At 37.4% G+C, this 16,065-nt stretch overlaps 2 protein-coding genes across 6 annotated transcripts in view; one reads left to right on the top strand and one right to left on the bottom strand.

The window, feature by feature from the left end:
- cbx1a (chromobox homolog 1a (HP1 beta homolog Drosophila)) overlaps positions 1 to 2,197 on the top strand; it is a 19,556-nt gene extending 17,359 nt beyond the window's left edge. For all 5 annotated transcript variants that reach the window (XM_082165641.1, XM_082165642.1, XM_082165644.1 and 2 more), the window contains one exon: positions 378 to 2,197. In XM_082165641.1, coding sequence (XP_082021767.1) covers positions 378 to 522 — 145 coding nt within the window. In that variant the 3' untranslated portion in view covers positions 523 to 2,197. The remainder of the gene's footprint in view (positions 1 to 377) is intronic.
- On the bottom strand, positions 1,761 to 15,432 carry nfe2l1a (nfe2 like bZIP transcription factor 1a). The gene is made up of 6 exons (XM_082165260.1): positions 15,312 to 15,432; positions 13,023 to 13,638; positions 6,416 to 6,601; positions 5,545 to 5,634; positions 5,251 to 5,394; positions 1,761 to 4,549 (listed from the first exon to the last, which is right to left on the bottom strand). Exons 2-6 carry the CDS (start codon positions 13,542 to 13,544, stop codon positions 3,341 to 3,343), a joined length of 2,151 nt encoding a protein of 716 aa, XP_082021386.1. The 5' UTR covers positions 13,545 to 13,638; positions 15,312 to 15,432; the 3' UTR covers positions 1,761 to 3,340.
- Between the last annotated feature and the right edge of the window lie 633 nt (positions 15,433 to 16,065).

The raw sequence follows: 16,065 nt of genomic DNA on the forward strand, positions 1-16,065 counted from the left end.
GATATGGGGCTTGACGAATCAGGGAAGGATATGCAGTGATCCAGAAGACCCGATCAAGGAGCTTTTTCGTTTTCAAAAGTCTGTTTTGGTCTGCTGTAAAAAACGCAACCACAGAGTTTTCAAACTAAAAGCAGCATTTCCAAAAGTCTCCATTTCTCCATCTCCATTTTCGTGGGTGGAAAACCCCCGTGTAGTGTGGACGCCAGGCGTAACCATAGCGAAAGTTTAAAACGAAAACGCACTTGTGTAAACATAGCCTTAAGCAGGCTGAGCCAAAGACTAGATGCCTGTCTTTTTAACCCATTCTGTATGATGGGCTAAATTACATTATCTCAAGTGCTTATTTAATTGTATTCCCCTCTGCCTGTTCTCTACAGGAAAAACTCTGACGAGGCAGATCTCGTTCCAGCCAAAGAGGCCAATGTGAAGTGCCCACAGGTGGTCATCTCATTCTACGAAGAGCGACTGACATGGCACTCTTACCCCTCTGAGGAAGAAGAGAAGAAAGACGATAAGAACTAGGCTTGCAGGGGGGAAAAAGAAAGGTGGCAAGTCAATACTAGTTAGGGTGGGCTTGGTGGGGCGGGGGGACATGGGAAGTTTAGAAGTGGGGGAACAGAGACAAAAACTCTTACACTCAATGCCATAAAATCGGATTCAAGAGTATATTCAGAGCATGATATGCAGACGTGGAGTCATCAAAAGTGATTTTAGTCAGAATACTGACCCCCCGTAAGAAACACAGGATTACTGTATTTCCTCTTTGCTTCTCTTTCTCTTTCTTTTTTGTTTGATTATGGGAAATGGGGTGTATATGCTGCTGTAGTTGCTCAGTTGTCGTTCCCGGTGGTGAACGTCTGATTATGTATATGCTTAATGCGATGGATCCTATATGTGCACATCCTCATGCTCTGTATTTTTCTGACAAGCGATTTGAAGGACATTTAATGTCTAAATCAGAACGTGTCACTGTGTAAAATGCTGCCCAAAGTTAAAACATAGTAAGTATGCAACACTATAACTGAAAAAAACAATGGATATAAAGTTTGAGTAAATTGTGATTTGATATCAGTGTGTAGCTTTCTCTTAATCTAGGCCTAGTTTTTTGCTCAACTCAGTTATGATTGTGTGCAGTTACTGTGTTTTGTCTTCGCAGGGCAGTATGACCTAATTTCTTTGGCCTTCTCTTTTTCCTTTCCATCTCATTTTTTTGAGACTTGCTCTTCAAGTCATTTGTTGTGTAAATACATTTACCAAAACTGTTGTCACCTTATTAGTGAGCACATTGCTGTGTAGTGCGGTCTTGCTGTTTTAGCAGTATTTTTGAATTTGTATTCATCATGTATACAGTATTCTGGTCTTTTATTCGTTCGCCACTTGAGGATATAAGCTGCATATGGAAGGATGGATATATATATATATACCTATGTATGTGTATATTCACAAATAGGTTTTTTGATCAATTCTAGTCAGCTTAGTAAACTCCATTTCCCATAATCTTATATATAAACATCTTTATTTTTAACTATTAGCTGTCAGTGTATTTTATCAGTTGCATTACTGTGTGAAGAGGAAATATGCTCTTTAGATTCCAGCTTCTCAGATTGATCTTTCAAGTTTTATAGGCTGATAACAAGGAGTGCCAGACCTGGCTCAGAATACTTAAGAAAACATTGATGAAAGGTTGGACACTTTGCTGTTTTACTCTCTTCTTTGGCGGTGCTCAAGAATTAGAATGTACTACACAGCTTTAATGCATCTTTTTCTTTTTCTTTTTTTTCATGAACGTAAATGTGTAGTGAAGGTAAAAAAAGCTCACCAACATTACCATGCTACAGATCAGGTCTCTTAGTACCACTTTTGCACCAGCATAAACATGTTAGTATTGGTAATGTTCATTTTAAAATGTAATGAAGCTCTTCAAAATGTTTTGGCGTTGGTTAAAATAGTGCTTGGATCACTGGATACATTTTTCGCTAAATATGGTATTAATAGTGGCATACTCTTTTGCTGCGTACCAGAGAAGCCTGAAGTGCTTTTAGTTGTACACAATCAGTAATGTGACTGCATTATATTACTCTCTGATTGTCTGTTTTCTCTTTTAAAGTGTACTGTTTAAAGCATGTTACTTTCTTTCATTTTCACTTTTTCAAGGGGGAGATGATTATTTGTTCATTAAACTAAACTTTTGTATTAATTCTGTTTTTTGATCTATGATTATTTTAAGAAATGGTGTTTAAAAATGTACTTTTGTTATATTAAGGTCCTATTTTACAGAAAAGAAATTGAAAATTCAGGACCATGAATGGCTTTTAATTAAAACAAAAGAGCTTGTCACCAAGAACATAAATTCACTGCAAAATATGAATCACAAGCTACATAAACAATTTTATATAAAAAGGTTTAAATTATTTACAAGGCATTTCAAAATATTAATGAAATCAAATACCAGTTCTGTATTTTGACATTTCATCACAGTTAAAGCAATACAATTTAAAATAAACCACACAAACTCAAGGACAGAATTCCAGTTCACTCAAAACATGGTGGGTCAAAAATCCTTAAACTTTACAGCCTTGTTATCTAGTTAGTGTTAACCGAGCTCAAAACTAAATGTACATTCATTGTATGGCGTTCCCTATAATGAGATGGCAAACCAACACTTATCAAACCAGTAAGCAATATTTAAAACGCATTATCAATACTTGGATTCCAAGCATAATTCCAAACACAATTTGCCATTCTAACACAGGATTATTGTACTGTTTTTTTTGGGAACAATTTACGATATTCCTAGTTTGGTTCTTAATGTCCGCATGAATGTTGCGATACTCTTTTCTTCCCTATTGTGACATCCAAGTGAAATCGAGCGAGGAAAAACTAGATTTTCTCCATTGGGAATTGATTGTTGTTTGCTGTAATCTCATGCGAGTCAGTGATGGGTTGCTGGAAAGGAGGAACCCTCTCTGTGGCCCTTATAAACAGTCTGTTATTTGCTGTTGTGCCTTTCAGAAACGCCCGCTTTACATGTGACATAGGCTACAGCGTTGAGTGCTTTCTCTGGCTAGACTCAGACACAAACTGCACGTTTGCTGCCCTTTACAGTCTGTTTTTAGAGTATATTTAAACGCACATTGGAAACACACATTGCCCTTTAAATTAACATCAAAACCTTGTGTAACTTGAAGTTCAGTCAAGTTGTATTAGGTGGTTACACAGTATATGACATCTTCAAGGATGATCTCTTGGGTAAAAATACCCTACTTGGTGTAAAATCCCTTTGAACTGTGGAAAACCAGCATGTAGAACTAATCAACATCAGCTCATTGAAGAGTCCTCCTCACTTCTTGCGTTTTTGTCTCTTGCTAAGTTTGCGTCTGGAGTGTGAATCTGATCTGCGTTGGGATGTTACAGGGCTGGTGCAGTCTTGCTGCAACGTAAAGTTGTTGTCTGTGTAGAGCAGTCCCTGTTCCTCCCTTAGTCTCTCATACACCTCTTGATACAGGCTATTAAGAAGCTGCTTAATCTCCCTGATGGAGCTCAAGATCTCTGATTTTTCCCTAAGCAGTCTGACCCGGAGGCGTCGCAGGCTATCCACATTACGCTCCAATCCCACTAGGACATTTAGCTTCCTTCGACGACAGTTCTGAGCAGCCAATTTGTTTTTACCCCTGCGGCGAATGTCTCTGATGAGCGAGAGCTGAGCCTCATTGAGATGATATTTTGCTAGCAAACGATTGAATTCCTCAACAGGCAAGTTTACGATGCGTTCGTTGGAGAACGGGATATTCAACGACTTTGCGTGTTTCTCATCCCGGCTGGACAGATGCTCCAGCACTTTCTCTTTCGACTCATCGAAGGGATCTTTTGGAGGTTTCTTCTGGCTTTGAGGTTGGTTGTAGGTATGATCGTGTCCGATGTGCTCGAGCCAAGGAAGACGGTGGAACTGCCTGGCTTCCAAAAAACTTGACTGACACATTTTGGTTTGTTCTGGCATGAAGCCACCCACAGCTCCATCCTCTTCCTCTTCCTTGATATGGGTGTAGCCCACAGCACCTTCCTCGGGTATCATAGGGGTTGGGCTGGAGGGTGATGAAGAGCATGAAGATGATGAGGAACTGGAAGATTCAGATCCAGTAGTGGAGGTAGGGCTTTGGCTATAGTCCAGGGATAAACCAGAGTCAGAATCTGCTTGGTTTTGCTCTTCAAGTTCTTCCAGGGCCAAATCCATTAGTCCAATCTCATCAAGCATGGCTTCCTCTAGCAGAGGATCTAAAGGGCTTGCCAGGCTAGTCCCAGTAAGGAGGGCTATGATATCAGAGTCTTCAAAAGCTTCTACATTAGCAGAGGTGTCCAAGTTGAGGTTTGGCAAGGAGTGGTTGTTAATCCGACAGGTTTCTTCGCTGTTTTGTGCATCAGTGGATCTTGGCAGAGTGGCTCGGTGAAGGCTAACATCCTGATGAATAAAGTTGTCCATGGATCCAGTATTTCTGTCTGAATCACTTACATTGAGGGGGGAATCGCCTGTTGTTTCGGCTATATCCATGTCCTATAAAGATAAGATAATTAAAAAAGGTTCAATAGGTCAACACAGGTCAATAAAACATGTGAACTGGTCCATCATTTAGAATTTTTGACCCAGAAACGCAATTTGAGTTTTTGGAAACATTCAATTTGAAAAAAAATTAGGCCTTAATGAAAAAGTGATTGTTTTATGATAAAATCCTCCAAATCCTTGTCAAAATATAATTTTAATGGTTGCTGCCTATCATAAAAAACTTGTTAATGAGAAAATGGCCTGAAAAAAACGAGCGCGTCACAATGCCTTTGCTCTCTATTGTGATAGCACTTGTTGCATGTCTATGTTTAAAATGACGAAGTTGAGCACGCAACAGATGCGACGTGAACGGGCCCTAAAAAGCAATTATACTGCGAAGGTGTCCATCCGTGCGGTTGAGTATACTTTTGAAAGCTGTGCGGACATGACGGTGCAGAACACGGAAAATGATCTGTCACACCACATTAAATAGCGTCAAAATGGCATTTAATGTTTTAATCCTGTAAAAAAAAACAATTGCCATAAATCTGAAAACTGACACTTTATAACATTAAAACAGTTTTTTGCTTATCGTGTTTCTCAAACTATTCATTGCTACGACTCAAAATGATAGAGCACGTCACATATGTTAATTGAAGCACTGATGAACTTATAATTTGAGACTTGACAGTAAGATGCAAGCATTTGCATACCTGTGATTCCATGATGGCCAAAACATCTTGCCACTGTTGCTCTAAGTTAAATGTGGATTCCTGTTCAGGCAACAAGGGTGAGATGAGTGGCCTCTGAAACTGTAGTGCATGTTCTCCTACGTTCTGTAAACCAGGACCTGTCAACTGAGAAAATTAAGACATTAAGATTTTCAAACGAGTTTGGAAAGCCTGCATTTCCTTTCAAAAGATTTTATCTCTCTTAAACAATTCCTACAGCATTAATTGTTGTAAAAAAAAAGAGATGAAACATTGTGTTCTAGATCAGGTTCTCACCTCTGGATCCTCTTCTGAGGCGAAGTTTTCATCGATGAGATGCAAGCACTCTTCAATGGCAAGAGAAGCGTCGTCCCTTACACCTGACAACTGAAAGAGCAGCAAGTGAGCTGGAGGAAATTGTTAAATAAAAACTATATCACTCTGTTATCTGTCAAGGTCAAGCTATGACGCTCATGCTGCACTTGTTTGGAATGTGGAAAGTCTTCATCAAGGCCAGAAGCAGCACTGAATAGCAAAACATTCGGTGCCGAAATTAATTCAGTTTTATATGTTGTGTCCTATTCACAGAATTTTAGTACTTTAGCTCATGGTACATATTTCTCTGCAAATTGAAAAGAATTTGACAAATGACAAAATTAAGTGTCTTGTTTCATAGAATATAATGTAAAATTTAAGAAATACAGTAGTGGCCAAAAGTGATGTCTGGCCTATATAATGTTATTCAAATATTATTAAAAAATTCTTAAAGATTTCATATTGAAATGCGCATATTGCGTAGTTGTGCTTGGAGTCAATTGTTTTATTTGTGATAAAGCAATGAAACAAGACAAATTGTGCAGACAATTTTTTGTCCAGGCAATTTTTTGTCCAGGCTGTCATACAAAGAAATTATGAACACATGCAAAAACAGGAGAGAACCAACAAAATATTAATAACTAATTATATTGTAGTCTATATATGCCTTTTTTTTTTTTGATAGTAAAATAAAACCTGTATCTGTAGTTTGCCTTTTTTGGATAAATACCTTCAGATAAACACCTTAAGTTTAGTGTTTTGTTCTTCCTTAATATTTAAAATATATAAAATATTTTTTTCATAGTTTGGTTTAATCTAAATATTAAAAATTTGGAGCCTTATTCACGGTCACCTGTAGATCCTCTCCAAACATCTGGTTGTGAAATGGATTTGTATTCCTCCAGCTATCCACCATAAATTCATCTTCCTCTTCTTCCCCATTAAACATAAGTGGTTGTGTTCTTGCATTTTCCAACTGCTCCTGGTGGACATTTTGCTGAGGTTCTTGATCCCAGAAGAAAGACATACCATCTCCCTCCTGCAAATGCAAAATGAAGGTCTAGTAAGGATAGGAAATTGTCCATCTTCCCCATATAAATATATATATATATTGTGTTTTAAATTTGCGGTGAAGTTAAAAAACGCATGCATTAAGGAATACTAGTTTATTGCTGCATCATCAAATCATCATTGAACATGGATTGGATCCATTTAACATTCAACAGGCTAACATAAATACAACAGAACAAAAATACATACGAAATAAACAGTGCTTTTCAGGTAGGTTTAACATTAGTTTTCAGGTAGAGAAATTAAATAAAGTAATCAAATGTAAGATAACACTGCTGTATAAATCAAATTTATATTAATCCTTATTAAAATTACAAAAGGTATTTAATCAAGAGTAGTAAGCGATTTTTGTCTTTTTTTGTTTGTTCGATTTAACATTAAAATCACAGACAGCAGCAATATTAAGCTGCTGTCTCTTTAAGAGCTGCACTGATCCAATATACTGATACACACATGCGTTTTATTTTTCAACTGTTCATGTTCATTCAAGCCTTAACTTGTGTTTACTAGGATACGCACCAAGATGGGCGTTTTGATATAATTTTGTGTGAATTTGTCCATTCAAGTACCCTGGTAAAGCAGAGTTCTAGCGAGAGCACAAGTTGAATTTGCTCAGCGAGTTACTCTGGTGTCGAGCCATGGAGCTCATTAAATATTCCCCTCGATCTGAGCTGCACCAATCACATCGGGTTATCTGATATAGGCGGGCCAGAGGCGAGCTAAACAGATGACGACAGTGCTGTGACGTCAAAGTCATCAGTAAACATTGCAAGATGCCTATGGATGAATAGCAGTGGTTTGAAACGACTTTGGCCGCTACAATGAACGAGTTAGACTTGGCTTTTTCCCAAAAGAGGAACAGAAGACGGCGCTCGAATCGTTCCTTTGCAAGAAGGGTGTTTTTGCTGTTTTGCCAATCGGAAGAGTCTAATCTACCAGTTAGCTCCGCTGGTAGCTAAGCGTATGGGGTTTATTGTTGTGATTGGTCGTAGTGTTATCCAATTGCGTGCTGTGAGATTTTCAAATGCATGCTTGGTGCAGCCCCTCGAGCTGGCTGATTTTCATTGATCGACACCAGACCATTAATCGTTTAGATTTAGGTCTGGATTTCCAGGCTACCATTAAAGCGCAAGAAGACTCGAAAAAGAACTTGATTCGGTATTCACAATGTCTGGGATGCGGCTTTCCGCAGGCTCAAAGTTAGATGTATGCGCACAGAACTTCTTACTCATGGAGTACCAAATTGAGTTCTCTTTCGCATTTTCTTGTGCTTGAATATTTAAATTGGCAAGGCTTAAGAACACGTGCAAAGGATAAACTTCCGTGAAGATACAGCACTGGCCCGATCGGGACAATTCCGTCAATTGTCGTGAGCATCGTTCACCCTGGCCCCGGGCAGTCTGTATTGTCAAACTCTGCTATAGGCTACTGTACAGTTTTCATTTTGTTGAAAAATATTGGATTATGCAACAGACATTACAAAACTCAGTGCCTTCACGCAGTTAATTAATCAAAATTATCACTATCTGCATTTTTCATGATAGCCGATATGTTGTTGATTTTAAATTGATCAAAAATATATGGCCCATTCATCAATGCATCTCTAATATATATATATAAATTATTTATGTAATTTATGTAAAAAAAAAAAAATTTAAGCCAGTTATTTATATCTTTTGCTGTAGTGTGTCAATCGGGAAATATCAGTTTATATTTCCAAACATTTCTTTTGCCATTAATTGTAATAATCCTGTGAGATTTTTGTATCCACAAGGAGTCTGACAACAGCCGGTATGATCTGATCTCACCATCATCGAGTCTGTCTGTGAGGATTACATGAAGCAACAGAAAAAAACTGAGACAAAATAAATTTCACCAGAAAACCATTCGTTTCTGGTGAAATACTAACAGGCCTAAGACTTTTGCACAGTATATATATATCATCCAGATGGGTGATGTTTTGGCATCTATGGAACCCATACATTTACAGACAACGGCTATAAATAGACTTAACCTTTCCCTGTTCGGCAGCGTGATTAATGAAAGCGATTGGTCTCTTGGGTGTCTGTGCTGTTGTTATTGGAAGTCCCCTTAGCCGCCACAGACCCCTGTGGTCCTTGTGACTATCATGGGTTGACTAATATGTTTTTGGTATTAGGGGAATAACAACTCAAGTCCCTCCTGCCTTGTAGTTAAGATTAGGGTGTCATTTAATCATGTAACCTATTTAGTACAAATCAACTTCCACACCTATATATGCTCAGTCAGAGAGGGTTTGACAAGGTCACAGCTGCCTGTTTACGTATGAGCTTAAGGTATGTGGAGCAGTAAGATGTCTTTAATGCACTCTCCGTTAAGTCCATTTTGAGGGGATAGGCCCAGACACTTGATCAGTAGCCGGTAAACAGGCATTGCGAAAGCAAATGTGCATGTCTTCTCGGATTACAAAACAAGCCAGGATGGTGCTGTGGACGCCAAGCCAGCACATGCTCAGGCATATCTAACAGGGGTCAGTTTATATTTTTGGGTTACAACAAGCTTGCACAGTCAAGTACATGTGCCCTTGTTTGAACTACAGTGATTCGAGAGGGGGATTTTTCGATATGGTAATGATTCCTGGCCGTCTCATTGACATCTCTTGTGTGGATCTAACATTATAGAAGTCTGCAAATAGAACAGATAGCCTATTAGGGATGCACAATATATCGGCATCAGCGATATTAAATGTTTTATTTATTTATTTTTATTTATCAGTATTGATTAATAGTTGATGTTTAATTGTGTATGCTATGCTCATTTGCCTTTTTTTAATTTTAGGTTACCTTTGCTGGAAGAGCTTCACAATTCTGGATAAATTGAAAAACGGTTTAGTGACGTTTCAGTGATTTACAAAACCTTATCATTAGTTTACTTAATAAATAACTTGTTTCTGACAAGATTTCCTTTGCTTTAAGAAATTGCATTAAAAAAAGTTTTTACATAAAAATATGTATTAATGGAACAGAAGTTTCTCTGCTGGATCCATCGGGATTTAGGATTTGGGTCTAGCAGAGAAACGTATGTTCCTCCGGCAAGGTACGGAGTCTATAGGAATATAAAATTCAGTTTTGTGCCCTGGAACAATCAAGAGAACTAATCAACAAGAAAACTACACTCTGACTACAAAATGGCACAGGAAATATAACCAGGTAGAATAACAAAACCATAAGATACACAAAACAATATTTCCTGTGGATCACAAGTGCTCAAACATTTTGTTCCCATATTTTTGTTTTTCTTTTTTTGAGATGGAAAATTGACAGGCCTGTGCTGCGGTTGCCCTTCAGGTCTTCGCGCTAGTCACATGACTGAAAACTATGAATAAATCAGCATCAGTACTTGCCATCTCTGACACAAAACCCAAAGATGAACTTATCAACATACTGCATGCTTCTATTAATCTCTAGGGGTACAGGAGGAACACCATGGCCGCCAGTCAGTACAGGTCAAATGTGCCATAGGGCCAAATATGCAGCCTTTTGAACATTCTAGACTGGTTCTTGGTTCAGAAATAGCCCTGCGGATCATGTGCATGGAAACCTGTCAAATTTGATCTGGTCATGTAAGGGACTTGGCACATGGCAGCTGTTTCTAAGTTCAGGGTCCTTACTCAAGGGGGAATTCGAGTTCAGAAAGTCTCGTACTGTGTGTAACTTCTTACTCTGTTTCAAAGCCCATTGAAGGAACAGAAAGTAAAAAGCAACCAGTCGAAATTTCCCTAGCTGTCCCGCTGAGTTTATGCATGTGAACAGAAAGCAAAAGAAAGCGACTCGATGCATCTCACAATGTCAATAATGTGGGCGCACAGCCAGGCAGCCGCACAGTCACACTAATAGTCTGGGCACTGGCTGGCAGCCTGCTGTGGGTCATGTGATAAACCAGTTTAAAGTGTCCCTATTATGCTTTTTATGATGTAATATAGCTGTTCTAGTTGTAATATAGCTGTTTGTAAATTTTAAAGGTCTGCAAAGTATCAAAAATCAAAATGCTCGACAAATAAAGTTATTGGCTCCGAAAAGAGAGAGAGAAAAAAAGGTTCTGAACTGCCTGAAAAAGAGTCGTCAGTAATTTCAGTCTTCACTTTCTGTTGCAAACCTACGCATGTTTGTAACATACATAATTCCAGTCTGGTCTTCATCGGCTGCCCGAGAACAACTTTGACCTACTTTAACCTACTTTAACCTGACACTGTAACACTGTAGTTGTAGCTGAGGCCTGGAAGAGATTGGCTTGTCAACATGTTGCCAAGATGCTTTTTTTCTTTTTTCTTATTGCGAAGTTGTTACAGTGTGAAAGCAGTGTGAAAGCAAAGATGAGGACTCGCGCTCGAATTGATACAGTAAAGCCTCGGATATGGTTATGGGCATTTCGTTTGCAATGTGCACTGTAAGCAGTAGACCAATCACAACAGACTGGGCCATCTGACCAATCAGAGCAGAGTAGGCACTCAGAAAGGCGGGGTTTAGAGATACTGAATCGTTTAATGAACCGTTTCAGACACTGTGAGAACGGAGATGCTACAGTGTATACAATGAGAAAATTAACGTTTCATGTTGAACTTTTAATGTTTTTTTTTGTTTTTTTACCTTGAATGTATGTAAACCTGTTGTAGAAAGACCTCCAAAACAAAATTAGCAACCTTTAAAATAGCATAATAGGGGAACTTTAACTCTACAAAATATTACAAACAGTGAGACGTTGAAAAAACAATGTTTTTTTGTGTGTTTGGAAAAGACTAAAACAACGACCTTGATATACTTTTAAATGACTGTTTAGACATTCATTTGCTCAATAAATGGTTAAACAAATAATATGGACCTAGATCTAAGATTGATAATTTTCTACTTATTCTTGAGTCTGAAAAATATTAGTTGAAATTGTTTACAATACAGACACTTACGTAATGTGCTAGTATACACTTTAGCCCCATTACCAAGAATACTCTGGGTCTCGGTCAGTAGGACAACAAACAACATGCAACACTTAAGTAAGACGTGGAGGGGAAACCCAGCCAAGATGTTTGAAGTTGTTTAACGCTCAGCTGTGCCTCAGGGCAAAGACGAGGACACATGCATCTGTCCAACTCAATAACAAATCCATGTGCACATCCAGACCAGACGTTTCTGGTATTGAGCCAGTGTTGTTTGGGTGTGTGTTTTCAGAATTGATACTAGCAAATAGAGTTTGTTTAGTGTGGTTATGCTACTTGTGTATTATCAATATCTGAATAAATGAAATGCATACCATGATCAGTTTGTTAATCTTTTTTTTTTTTTCTTGTTTCACATAATTTTGCAACTCACTGTCAAGTAATGCATCAGCTGATAACCTAATAAGATTCACAGGTAACACTTCCTTATTTAGTAAGGGCACAATTTAACTGGAAATCATGCCATGAGGAAACAAAACCCTAGTTGGCAGGTCAATAAAGTCAGATGTAATAATTGTTTTTCTTTTTGTTAAACCAGATTTCTGCACTATGTAGAAGGCAAATAAAATACATAGCTAATTAGAAGACATGTAAATGGTGTAGTTGACTTTTACAAATATTTTTTACAGTTTTTAACTTTGGGGTCAGCAAAATGTTTCTCGCCATCTTATCCTCGCCAAGGCTGCATTTATTTCATTTAAAAAACTGTAAAACAATAATATTTTGAAATACTATTACAATTTAAAATAGCTGTTTTCTATTTGAATATATAATTCAAATGTCATTTATTACTGTGATCAAAGCTGAATTTTCAGCATCATTACTCCAGTCTTCAGTGTCACATGATCCTTCAGAAATCATTCTAATATGATTTGCAGCTCAAAAATGTATTTCTATTATCTTTAAAATGTCTTATTGTTATCGATGTTGAAATCAGTTGTGCTGCTTAATGTTTTTGAGGAATACATTTTTCAGAATTCTTTGATTAATTGAAAATTCAAAAGAACAGCATTTCATTCAAATAGAAATTGTTGGTAACATTATATTTAGTCACTTTTTATATGTTTAATGCAGCCTAGATCAGAAGTATTAGTTTATTTATTTATTACAAAAATAAAAACATCTAATTGACCCCAACTTTTGAGAGATAAATCAAAATGTGTCTCCAAATAATTATAGTAGCATTTTTTTTTAAATTGACAAAAACATTTTTTAGTTATTTATTCTTGTAATAACATTTTAAAATTTTAAAAAGAACCACTAATGAGAGTGAAACATCCTTGCATGAAGGGTGTTGCTAGCACCAACTTCCATTCTTCAAATATTAACTCATTTATCTATTATGAAACAAACCACAAAGCAGGCGATTGGCGGAAATAGGAAATTCTTTTTCGAAGCTTTCACTGGCTTCACTGCTTACCTCTTTAATGAGTTCATCTTCGTCTGGATGGTTGAGGTTTCTTGACATGTGCCCCAAAGGTCCAAGGGTTTGATCCTCAACTACGTCATAGCCCAGTTCTCCTCCATTTCCCAACCTCATGCTTAGCTCTGAGGGTTCCTCCACATCTTCAAGTCCTCCAGCTTCCTCAAGGAGACCTACTTGACCTGGAATGGAGACTCCATTGTCAGGCTCCCTGTGGACCAACCAGGCTTCCAAATCTGCCGCTGGCACCTGCAGGCGGTCTAGGGAACGAACCCAGCTCAGAAGCCTGCGGGCTGTGAAGAACCCATCTAGGTCTACGCTTTTTGGGTGCAGGTTATATCCGTCCAGGATGTTTCGGAGATTGTGGAATTGAGTCTGAGTTAGAGCTAAACTTGGGCCCTGAATGATTTCTCTAAAGGGGGGCAGGTAGGGATCCACGTCCACACGCATCCCGGACAGACTGAGAAGAATAGCCACTTGAAGCAGGCCCTCAGTTAGGTACTTCTTAAGGTCCGGCATGGCCAAAACCGGTGCCAGGAGCTTTCAAAACTCTCCAGAAATAAATTGTTTTGTTTTTTTTAGTTCATAGGGAAAAAAAATATTTCACAAATTCCTGAAACAGAGAAGGAGAATGATATGAAAACGAGTTGTTGCTTAGATTCACTCTTCTTTTGTGTTTGGTCTTTATATATATGTATATATAGGCTACTCAATAAAAAATATAGGCTATTTCAAAAATCACTATCTTTATTGTTTTTATCAATATAGCTTAAAAAAGTGGGAGAGGCATTCATTACATCTGAGAGATGTAAAAGACTTAGAATGGACATTGAAAATCATATTTAAGTTATAAATATTTATGAGAAAAATCAAGGTCACTCTAAAAGGCTGAGACCTCATTAAGTAGGCTATTGTTAAAGGGATAGTTCACCCAAAAATGAAAATTCTGTCATCATTTACTCACCCTCAGGTTCTTCCAACCCTGTATACAATTCTTTGTTCTGTTGAACACAAAGGAAGATATTTTGAAGAATGTTTGTAACCAAACAGTTGTGGGGCACCATTGACTTCCATAGTATTATTATTTTATTTTTTTCATACTATGGAAGTCAATGGGGCCCCACAACTGTTTGGTTACAAACATTCTTCAAAATATCTTCCTTTGTGTTCAACAGAAGAAAGAAACTCATACAGGTTTGGAACAACTTGAGGGTGAGTAAATTACAGAATTTTCATTTTCGGGTGAACTGTCCCTTTAAGTTCCTGGCCTCTGATTGGTCAATACAGCGTTCAATGTATTCACTTAGCATATCGTTCTGTTATGTCAGGAACTTTCTCTAGCGGAAGGATGTTTTTTTTGTTTTTTTATTCATAAACTTGTTGAACAATATCAGAAAGGCATGCCATAACTGAAAGATTTACAAACAAAGACTGAGATTACTTTAAATTGTCACATCACATAGGCTACATATCATACCAAACAATAAGTAATTTAAGACAAAAGAAAGAAAATAAAAATAAATGAATAAACAGAAAAGTAGGAGAGTAGGAGGTTTTTTGTATTATAAAACCAAAATTGTCCAATAAAGAACACAAATTTACATTTATTTGGGACTTTTCATCCCTCGGAAGGATGCATATAAATTTAATGAATAGCCTACAATTTCAATGAAAAATTGTACTTTAAAAAGCAATGAGGCACGGTGGACGCGCGAAACTTCGAGAATCTTCTGCTATCTTGACTGGAGTCAACAAGACTGAAGATCGCTGCAATCATCAACGCATGACACACTCCCGTTGACACACTCCTTTTTTTTTTTTCTTTTTTTTTTTTTTTCATAACTAGGCAACAGGCGACATGAGTCAGCTATATAATGTAATCAAAACTTTTCTCGTGAAATAAACATTAGTGGTCCAAGTGTTCAAATAAATAAGTAGCTAATTGAAAAAAATATTAAATTTCACAATATTAACATTACAATACAATAACTCAAAATACAATAGGTTTTTTTTTTTTTTTTTTTTTTTTTTTTTTACTAACATGTGACAGGATTAAGAGCAATGCAAACTTGCACATTTACAGTTAGTTAAGTCACAATATTAAAATAGGAATAGGCCTACCTTTACACTGATAAACTGCATATATGTCAATCATTATTAAGTGATTCATATTTTCAAATGAACGATGTAACGTAGAGATCTATTAGATCCATTACATTTCGCACTATATGAACGCAATATCTGCTGTTTAGATTTAGGCTATCAATAAGTTAGTCAAAACATTACCTTGTCTACGGACACAGAGTTCTGGTAGTCGCTATATAAAGGCGTGAGAACAGGATGCTCCTCTTGGATGAACTGAATCACACAACTTCACATGCTCTATAACAGTGTGCGAGTGTATTTATGGGGCTGTGGCGGAAAGTATTGGTCTCCTCCCTACATGACGTGATGAGCCTTTCAGTTTTCTTTCTGCAAGACCGCGCGTGCTCGCCCAGTTTGTCAGTGTTTAGAACAGATTAGGCTACTGATTTTTTCCAATAACACATCAGATGTGTTTTTCAGAGCCTTCCTTGTTTATCATAGGACCATGAAACAAGTGTCACAGGATAACTGAGAGGACAAAATGATAACAATAGCAGCTCAGAACTATTTTATGAGCTACTGTATGATGGCAAACTATGCAGTAGCCTATACATTATGCAATAGTATGCTATAGTATTTAGAGGAATACAAAAATGGTTTAACAAACACTATTAACATAACATACAACAATATATAATATCTAACATTTAAAGGGGGGTATGTTGGGGTATGCAGATTAGCCTATTATTATTTTTGTTATTATTTAGACATTTTAAGTAGGCTAATGTATTTACAGTAAGCTGAGTGTAAGCATGATCCTTTTTCCCTGAACCTTTTCAGCTTTGCTGCCCCCTGTCGTGCTAGTAAGTGGTGACGTTACATAATTCATTGGTTTACAGCAGTCGTTCATTATCTATTCATTGCATGTCCTGTTTGATGTGGAAGTCACGTGAAA

This window comes from Leuciscus leuciscus (assembly GCF_965113295.1).
Source record: "Leuciscus leuciscus genome assembly, chromosome: 1".
Taxonomy (NCBI): Eukaryota; Metazoa; Chordata; class Actinopteri; order Cypriniformes; family Leuciscidae; genus Leuciscus; species Leuciscus leuciscus.

What these genes read in the sequence shown, in the direction of transcription:
- nfe2l1a (XM_082165260.1), bottom strand. Translation starts at nt 13,544, where the DNA reads ATGCCGGACCTTAAGAAGTACCTAACTGAGGGCCTGCTTCAAGTGGCT. An exon ending in TGTTTGGAGAGGATCTACAG is followed by an intron (nt 5,635 to 6,415) that starts GTGACCGTGAAT and finishes CTGCTCTTTCAG; the next exon opens with TTGTCAGGTGTAAGGGACGA. An exon ending in TGGCCATCATGGAATCACAG is followed by an intron (nt 4,550 to 5,250) that starts GTATGCAAATGC and finishes TTATCTTTATAG; the next exon opens with GACATGGATATAGCCGAAAC.